At 47.9% G+C, this 10,071-nt stretch overlaps 1 protein-coding gene across 1 annotated transcript; it reads right to left on the bottom strand.

Annotated features, from left to right (window-relative positions):
• Positions 1–2,010: 2,010 nt before the first annotated feature.
• LORICRIN (loricrin cornified envelope precursor protein) lies at positions 2,011–3,849 on the bottom strand. The gene has a single exon (XM_081815978.1). It carries the CDS (start codon positions 3,202–3,204, stop codon positions 2,242–2,244), a length of 963 nt encoding a protein of 320 aa, XP_081672104.1. The 5' UTR covers positions 3,205–3,849; the 3' UTR covers positions 2,011–2,241.
• Between the last annotated feature and the right edge of the window lie 6,222 nt (positions 3,850–10,071).

Raw genomic sequence — 10,071 nt, 5'->3', positions numbered from 1 at the left:
GTAATTTTGATCTATTATTTCTTCTAATATTTTTTAGTCCCACACTCTCTTCTCCTTTTCGGACTCTGATTACATGAATGATAGCTCTTTGGTAGTCCTACAGGATCTTGAAGCTCTCTCTCCCTCTCTCTTTTTTTTTTTCTTTTCATTTTTTCAGCCTATTTTCTCTGTCAGAGATTGGATAATTTCTATTGACCTATTTTTGAGTTCACTGATTTTTTATTCCGTCATTTCCATTCTGCTATTGAACCTATCCAGTGAATTTTATATTTTTCAATTCTAAAATTTAATTCTATAACTGTTTATTAAATTCTTAGTTCAAAAATTTCCACTGAATTCTTCTTTATATCTTTTATTTCTTTGCCAAGACTTTCTATTTTTTCAAGTGCATTTGTAATTTCTTGTTGAGGCATTTTTATAGTGTCTTTAAATTCTCTGTCAGAAAATCCCTAAATCTGTATCATTTCAGTGTTGGTATTGTGTCTTTTTTCATTCAAACTGAGATTTTCCTGGTTCTTGGTATGATGAGTAATTTTTTATTGTGTGCTAGACTCTTGGAGCATTGTGTTATGAGACTCTGGATCTTATTCAAATCTGCTATTATAGCAGGTCTCTGCTAATGCTGCACCAGTGAAGCAAGTGTGTGTGTAGGGGTGTTATCTCCTCACCACTAGGTCCAGGTAGAAGTCCAATCTGCCAGTTTTCTTTTTCCAGGATGGTTAGCTAAAGTAGGGTGGGTATTGTCAAAAAAATTTCTGCCTTGCTAGGTCATCCTTTTATCTCTTTCTTGGTCCTTTGAATAAAGAAAGCAGGTTTGGGGGGAGCTATTTTTTTTGCCTGCACCTGTTGGCATTTCTCAGTTGCAGACTTTCCAGTGCCCAATCTGAGATAAATAGGAGGCAAAAAAGAAAACCCAAGGAACTTACCACAGTGTCAATCCTTAAGTTCTGAGGACTGTAGCTACTCTGCCTTCTTCTCTCCACTTTTTAGACTCTTTTTTAAAAAAATTAAAATATATATTATGCCTAGATACTTTAGTTATACTTAGCAGGAGCAATAAGGAGAAATGAATCTACTCCATCTGACATAGAACTAAAAATCCTACTTTAACGCAGTAGTTGGCCTATTGGGTCTTTAAAGCTGCTACCTGTTTTGATTCTGTAATTGGAAGAGTCAAGGAGGGATAATTTGTCTTTTTGTCTCCAGCAATGACTGCATAGGGAGAGTACTTTGGTTTTTTGTGTAGCAGATATTTTGCTCTGAGTAAATCAGTAAGTTAACATTTACCTAAAGCTAGTAGAATTAGGATTTGACACAGGGCCTGGAGAGTTCCTGACCAGGCTAATGTTCTACATCTCTTTTGAAAGCTATGCAATTAAAGAGCAACTGTAGTTTCTTCCTATAGTTTCTTCCTGTTAACTGGTGTGCTTCCTGTATTTCCCCATGACCTCTCTGGTACTGGCGTTTATTGTATACACTTATGCTGTATATTCCTAAATTGGGTGAAGCTCCTTTAAGAGAGTAGGAAACAGCTCCTCTACATCCTCCTTTCCTTACAGGTGCCTCCTGAACAGTCTTACACCCTGTAGAGGGTCACAAATCTCTGATACAATTATTCTTTCTCCTGTGAGTCTGGGTAGCATAAGCTAGTCCTCCTTAGGTGCAGCCACCCTGCTTTCAGACCTTGAAGAGTAGGACTAGGAGATATAGCATCTTCCCAGGGCAGACCTGTCTTTAAAAAGCACTGAGCTCAACGAGAAGACCCACAGTGGCTACCCAACCCACCAGGAGCTGTTAATGGAAATCTCTTCCCAGGGTCTTTGTGTTTGGGGCTCACCTCACCATTTTAAGCCATAAACCAGAGAGTTCACATCTTTGTTTATTGGTTGCCAGCCATTCCTTTATGACTTTCGCCTATCCACCCACCCTTCCCCCAATAAATACATTTGTTGATGAATGGAATAGAATGAATGAACTTGGAAGCTACAAAGGTGCCTGGAAACCCAGAAATTCTCATGAATTGCACATTTATTGACTGAGGATGTACCGGGGTTGGGAGGTAGTTGTACAGAAACCAAAAAGGAGAAACTACAGAACAAGATGCAGCCCCAGAGCTCAGTAGCTCGGGTGTTAACACCTGAAGGATTTGGGAACCTCAGGGCAATATCATGAGAGCGCTAAGCCCATTGGCGCCCACGGAGAACACCTCCATCTCTTCTTCTCCGCGGCCTCTAACGGACCTTATTTTCTTGGCCAAGTAGGCGCCTGCTTCTGCTGGGTCTGGTGGCAGATCGGGACGCCCTTGCCACCCCCAGGGTAACAGCCGCCCCCACCACCAATGGAGAAGCATCCCCCGCCGCCCCCGGAGGAGCCGCCGCCGCAGCCGGAGCCCCCGCCGCCGCCGCCGCAGCTGGGGAAGCAGCCCCCGTCGCCCCCGGAGGAGTCGCCGACGCAGCTGCCTCCGCAGGATCCCCCTCCGTAGCTCTGCTGGGGTATGCACGAGGTCTGGATGGTCCGCTGACAGAAGTAGCCAGAGCCGCCGCCGCAGCCGGACCTTCCACTGGAGGAGCCACCGCCGCAGCCGGAGCTGCCGCCGCCCCCGGAGGAACCGCCACCCCCGCAGTCGCCGCTAGAGACGCCTCCGTACCTCTGGCACTGGACCTGCTGACCGGAGTCGCCGCCGCCGCCGCCGCCGCCACCGGAGTAGCAGCCGCCGCAGCCGGAGCCGCCGCGGTCCCCGGAATAGCCACCCCCGCAGCCGGAGCCGCCGCCGCCCCCGGAATAGTCACCCCCGCAGCCGGAGCTGCCGCCGCCTTCGTAGTAGCCACCACCCCCACAGTACTTGACACTCCCACCGGAACCTCCTCCGCAGCCTCCGGAGCCATCACCGCAGCCGGAGCCTCCGCCGCCACCAGAGTAGCCTCCGCAGCCAGAGCTGCTGCCTCCCCCGAAATACTTGACGCTCCCTCCGGAGCCGCCGCCGCCGCAAACGCCGGAGCCGCCGCCGCAGCCCGAGCTGCCGCCGCCGCTGTAGAAGCCACAGCCGCCGCCGCCGCCGCCGCCGCCGCCGCCGCCACCACCACCGCCGCCGCCGCCGCCCGAGGTCTTCCCGCAAACCACTGGGCACATGGAGGTGGGCTGCTTTTTCTGGTGAGACATCTTGTCTAAGGAGGAATGGAACCCTGGAAGGACAGCAGAGAGCATCACTGGAGCAGCCCTAAGAGGATGCAGCTGAGGAGGCAGCTGCAGCCATGGAAACGCCCATCAGCCTCAGCAGCACTGCCTGGGTCCGGCTTGATGCCTCCGTTGAGATCCAGGAGAGCTCGCAGGTGGGACTCCTAGGATTAGTGCTTTCGGAAGAGTTGCACTCCCCCTCAGAAAGTCTTTACCAAGCTTTAAGTAGCCCAGTATGTTGCCCATTTTTCTCTCCCAGCTCCGCCTCTGGCATCTGCTGTCTGATTTGGCAGCAAATGACCCACACTCCCTCCTCTGTCCTCGACTTCCTGTAAAATGAGAGGGTTAGAGCACTTCAGCTCTCAGGTCTCCAGTCCCAACATGGATTCTCTGAATGCAGATAGAAATTAGCACAAACCTCCACCTAAGGTGGGGGATTTTACCCATCCCTGGCACAACAGAGGGAGGTTTGTCTGAATGTCAGAGGTTGTTGCTCCCCACCCCGCATTCTCTGCAAAAGTTCTTAGTTCAGGGGTGCCTGGGTGGGTGGCTCAGTCGGTTAAGTGTTAGATTCTTGATTTCTGCTCAGGTCATGATCTCGGGATTTTTAGATCGGACCCAGAGGCAGGCTCCTCCTTCAGCAGTGAGTCTGCTTAAGATTCTCTCTCTCTGCCCCCCCTCCTAAAATAAATCTTTAAGGGGAAAAAAAAAAGCTCTTAGTTCAAACTCTTGGTCTGAGCCTAGCCATGATACCAGGGCTAGTTAACAGAAAAGCCCTCACCACCACCACCACCCCCCGCCCATCCTGTCTGGACATAGGGGAAGGGACCCAGTGGTCCTTTGGACCAGCATCTCTGACCGAAGATGTAGGCTTCGCTTACATCCAAGCTTGGTTGAGGGGACCATTACTAGTAGGAAGTTGTGTCCCAGCATCTCATACAATTTTTCTCTGAGAACATCTCTGAAAAACTGGCACCCGGGTTCCTGTGGTTCCCCAAATCTCCCCCATCTGCAGCATCCTCGGAATTACTCTCCCTGTTCTCCCTTACTCTCTGGAAGTAAGACTCAGCCTCTCCTCCTGACAGGTGCAAGAGATCCATCCTGCCCACTCACAGGGGCAGTCTGCAGAATGTCCCTCTGTGCCCATCACTGGCCTGCCCCTACTGGGATGCCAGAGAGACAGGAAGTAGTCTTGCCTTTGTGGAGTTCCCATTCTGGCCAGAAAACGAGAGACACCATCTGCACAGCAACAGCTCAGCTCCCAACTTCCAACCTAAATTCCCTCTAAACATGAATGCAGTTGGAAAGGCAGAGGTCCTGTAGTTTCCAAAGAGGAGAGAGGCCTTGCAGGTCTGTCTCCTGGTCCACCTAGTCTGAGCAGGGCTGGGGAAGACTAGTTGGGAAGACGAAAGCCAGGAGAACTCACACTTACCTGAAGCACCAGGGGCTGAGTGAGGAGAGGAGATGCTGGCTTATGTGAAGAGCTCTGGAGCTCCCAAGGTTTTATACACTGAGCCCTGACTCATCTATTGATCTGAGTCCGCCTCTCATGTTTGGACTCAGTTATGTGACCCATGGCTGTTGCCCCACCTGTCTGTTGATTACAGGCAAAGGGTGGCCCATTCATGAAGATTTTGGCATACTTGAGATGGGCAGCCTAGTGTGCATCTCTGATGCAACTATGTGGCATCGGGATGGCCAGCCAGAGTGGATGGCAGACATTGTTTCCAAAACCTCTGGCAAAGGGCGCATGCCATGAGACCTAGGTCTCTGACTCTTGAGGTGGCCCAAGAAAGTCACACTGGAGATCTCAGTCCTTAGTCCGAGGAGTAGGACCTCCTGTTTGGCTTCTGATCCCATTGCTTGGAACCCTCAGAACTTTAGAGAGAACCTGTCCCTCTTTTGCCAAAAGTTTCTCCCCCAGAGTTTCATGTGTGCTTCACTGAAGTGTTCTTGTCTTGAAACTAGCTTGAGAGAATGCATGAGCACCCAGTACCCAGTTCTGGGCTGCACACCATGGACAGGGCTGCAACTAGTGGGACATGGGTATCTACTTGGATTTGTTCCTGGAGATTTATTCCTCTGAAAAAAGTGATTGTTGATTCTCACTTTCCATGCAAAGGAACAAGCTAAAGAGCTCGATCATGTGGTCCTTCATACCATGGCCCTTTGGCCCTGGCATCCTGCAGTCTTGGGTGGCAACAGTGACCTCAGCCTAAGAGGCAGCTGTGGAATGGAAGGGACTTGAAGTTAGGTGACTGGATTTGGGTGTTCCCTATGCTACTTGCGAGCTATGTCACCTTGGACAAAGTCACAGCACTTTGCCTGACATAGGAGGCACTCAGTAAGTATTTGTTGACTGCTGAATGAATAGGCTTCTGATGACCAGTTACCTTGTCTATCACATAGGAATAGTAATATCTGTTTCGTAGGCTTGGGAAGAGGGAATACTTATAATGAACTGTAGAAGGTGATGCTGTTCTTTTTATTGTTTTCTCCTATTACAGCACAGTCTTACCTCCAACTTGGCCTGCCTTTGGACAGCAAGGCCAGAAGGGAGTCTATGGATAGCTAGAGGCAGTTCTTCAGTAAGAAAATACTCAAAAATTCTCCATTGACCCTGGACCAATAGCATCACTTCTGTGTATGAACAGCATGCTCCCCCCTTCTTTCATCACAGGAACTCAACTGCTATTGTTTAAGATATGGCATTTGAACTTTGTTCTGCCCACCTATGTGTTGAAATGACAGCTCCAATAATAAATTGACTGTTAATTATGGTGGCTTAATGATCAAGTGATCCTGATTAGACTGTGGTCTTCAGAAACTTGTGGTGCTAGTTCTAGTTTGGATGGCATGAAGCCAGGCAAACCCACATGCTCCCCTCCTGAGAGAATAGCCAGAAGGGAAAAGCCAGGATCTGTTGAAGAAAGCAGGTTTCTCAGCTTGAAAGTGAGGCACCATGGAGATTTTGAAGGGAAACAGGCTCCAATTAGATGATTGCCATGGGTATAACAAAGAATGGTTTTATTTAGTTGGGCAGCACTAGAGAAGGGGAGAAAGTATAGACCATGTGCAGTTCCAGCACTGATCTGTGGACCCATGTTGATCCATTACTGTGTGTTCTACAGTCTGGAGGAAAATGTAAGTAAAAGGATGTCAGCAGTGCATTCTTGAGAAGTCTTTAATTTTGAAATCATGGCCTTCCTACTTTTGTGTGTATTAAAAATGTCATTTCTTTTAAAAGTGATGGAAACTCCAGGAGGTTGTAGTTGTTTCTTTCAAGTCCTTACTTGACCAAAAAAAAAAAAAAAAAAGAGGCTATAATAGAACAGTTACCATATTGTTTTGAGGGAGATATGACTACTCTATGAAATTCTGAAATTTGGGAACCTCAAGTGCAGGTGACCCCAAAGCCCCAAAGAGCTAATAATCTTCAAATTGCCATGTCGGTTTGGAGGGTTCACGTTCTTAAAAGAAATACATGTCTGTGGGGAGATCACAGCTCTTGAGTTTGGGGAGCCCCAGTCTGAAAGAAGCCTGCTCATCACAATCTTTAAGTATCTAAATCTACACACACGCATTCTTATGACTGAGTGCTAACAACCTACCTGAAGGTTAAAGGGCAGCAGGTGGTTTGTAAAGAATAAAATGGACACAGGGCAAGGGCTCAGGAGCATTGGCAGGGCAAGCATAAAGCTTGGAAGCCCTTAGCATTGTTTACATTCAGTGGGAAAGTTTTCTCTTAGAGTCCTGCCCAGGAGGTGCCTCAGAGCCTCAGGCACCACCACCCCCCACACCAGGCTACATTTTTTTGTCCTCTCTCCAGCCCTCCTGGGTTAGCAGTTGGAAGAGGTGGTTGTCTTTGTTAGAAGTCTGGGAGAAGGACACCACTGTAGTGGTTCACATCTGCTAGAATTACTTCTCCAGGAAGCTTCCTTAGATTCATCCACCCACTGGTTCCATCCTCTTTGACACTTTCCCTTTCCAAGTCCTTAAGGAACAACTGTACTAGTTACAGCCTGCTAATGACACATCCAATAGCCTTGTCTCCTTTTTCAAGTTATAACTGTTCTTGACAGCCAGGGCCCCATTAATTCTTTATTCTACACCCTAAGATTTAAAGAGAGTTCATAACATCCTGGGGCTTTATCTGGACAAGTTGACTCTTGAATGACTCTTTTGGGTACTCCTGGAGCTCACCCTTGCAGGGAGAAGGAGGCTCACAGCTAAGTTCTAGCACTCCTGAATAGCTTATAGATGCATGCAAGATGAGCAGTGTGCTCAGGGACCTCACTTGCTTGGCTCAGACACTTTCTGTGTGGACAGACTCTGGCGTTTATGGACTGCTGCCACATAGGTGTTTTGTCCATTCCTCACAAAGGTCCTCTGTGGGGCGCTTGGGTGGCTCAGTCGGTTAAGTGTCTGCATTTGGCTCAGGTCATGATCTCAGGGTCTTGGGATTGAGCCCCATGTGGGGCTCCCTGCTCAGTGGGGAGTCTGCTTCTCCCTCTCCTCCCCACTTGTGCTCTCTCTCACTCTCTCTCAAATAAATAAAACCTTTAAACAACAACAACAACAGATAAGGAAGCAACCCATAGAGCTAATGAAATTGCTCAAATTTCCACGACCTTTAAGCGGCAAAGCCAGGATTCAGTCAGTTCTTTCGATTCCAAATCTTGCATTCTTTCCAAGTACTACATGCCTCTTCCATTTGAATCAATATAAGCAGAATGAGGGGATGACATTCCAGTCTGGCTCAGGCTGACACCCTCTCGGAGGCAGGGAACAGAGCTTGCTCTCATGGACCCTCCCAGCTGCTCAGAAACAGTTCTATTTACTGGTGGACTGCAGGAGCTGAGGGGACATGTAGAGGTCATCTGATCGACCCTTACCATTGGTGAAGGTAGATGAAAAACCCAAGGCCCAGAGAGGCCAAACAATTTCCCATAACAGGGCTGATACTAGACCCTGGGTCTCTGGCCTCCCCACTCAGGGCTTTGTCTACTGTAGACTCAGGCTGAAGCTTTGTGCTTTCTCCTGACAAGAGTATCTCCAGGTGTTGGCAGTGAGACTAGGAGTAGTTAAAATGACAGTAAAAGTATTTCATAGCTGAACAGACATGTTCAGAGAAGCTCCTGGGCCTGGGTGCTGGTAGCCTCTGGACCTGGAAGTATGTGGCTGATGTGGAGGCCTTCCTTAGGTGGGCAGTTGCTGTGTAGCCTGAGGGCTCAGGGCCTACCTCCTGGCCTCACACAGAAACTTGATACACAGGGAGGAGCATGAACAACATTTGTGGGCCCCAGTCCTGCCTCAAGATAAGCGATGTCAGAGGAGGCCTCTCAAGATTTTTGTGCATGGTGGTACTTGGTGTTCCCAGAATGTTGGCCCAGCCCATCCACTGATAATCCACTGATATCCATGAAGGGATAATCCATGTTGCTTTAACTGATTCTCAAGTCAAATGGAATCTGGAAATCAATACGATATGAAGGAAAAAGCACAAAGATTTCAGACCTACAGCCCTCTAGGCTCTTTGTTCTAAAGTTTCAACCCCAATGTTTTGGGGGAGCATGCTGCTTTAGATAACAATCACTAATATACCTCTCTTTTATCGGGATCATTGAAAATCAAAGCAAGGTAAGTGCCCTTTCCGCTTTGGTCTCAAATCCAATTTTGATACTTAACAAGCTTCTCTCAGGAACTCCCTGGGGCTACAGCGGGCTTTGGGTGTGACCTCTCTGATTCACAGACAGCTTATGGGATTTACTACTGAAGACCAGAATTTAGGTCCAGTCTCTGTCTTGAACAGTAAAGTTTGTCAGACTTGCCAATTATCCTTAATTTTTGTTCATTCTTCTCACTACCCTCCTCATTTCAGTAGTTGAACTTGTTGAAATTGGGTGGATTTGTGGCAAACCTTCTTACTGCTTAGAAAAGTGGGAATGATCACGATTTGGTTGGTGGCTCTCTACTGACTTCTTCACTGGTTCCCTTCATGTGCTCAGAGAATCCCAGGGTGAGGGGCTATGGAACCATCACTCACATCTGGTGTGGATTCCTAGGACCTTCCCTTCCAGGCTAGGACCACCATCCAGACAAAAATCAGATCCTCCTAAATTTTCATATCTCCATCGAACTCAGAGTATTTGATAAATATTTGTTCATCAGCCAAGGAGATGATGAGAATTTAGTCTCATATCCCAGGGCAAATACAATCTGATTTAGTTTTCCATGGAAAGTAGCTTAAATAGATTGTCCATGGCAAACTGCTTTCCCCTGCCATCCCCCATCTTTCATCCAAGGTGCCTGATTCCCCGATCATCTCCTGCTTCTTATTTTTCAGAATATCCTTTGGATCATACCTTCCTAGAGCTTTCTAGAGAGGCCTAAAACAGCACTAGGGGCACTTCTGGGTTTTGCCAGTCTAGTCTGTTCTGAAGGGTAGGGATTAGAATCTTTCCTCTTCTGAGGTTTTGGGGTCTTGGGAGTTCTATGATCTAAACCTGTGAGCTTAGACTTCCATACAATACCCAGTGCTCATCACAAGTGCACTTCTTAATCCCCATCACCTATTTCACCCATCCCCCACCCACTTCCCCACTGGTAACCATCGGTTTGTTCTCTATTGTTAAGATTCTGTTTCTTGGCTTCTCTGTCTCGCTCTTTTTTTGTCCTCCCTCAACCTCAATTTCTCCACCTATAAAGCCAATCTGACTTCTGACTGGTTTTCCTTTTGGCTCCTTCCCAGAGCACCTCTTTCCCAGGGCCCCCCTCTGGCCAGAGAAGAGAGAGAAATGAGGGTCAGAGGCATTGACAGGGAAGAAACTTAGGTGGGATGACAAGAATCAGTGGTCCCTGGGAAAAGAGCCTTGAAGCTCTCATACTTCCCTGTGT

Source organism: Leptonychotes weddellii, chromosome 4 (genome assembly GCF_054177405.1).
Source record: "Leptonychotes weddellii isolate Sample4059 chromosome 4, ASM5417740v2, whole genome shotgun sequence".
Lineage (NCBI taxonomy): Eukaryota > Metazoa > Chordata > Mammalia > Carnivora > Phocidae > Leptonychotes > Leptonychotes weddellii.
Note: the sequence above shows the minus strand (reverse complement) of the source record. Positions and strands in the feature narration are given on the sequence as shown.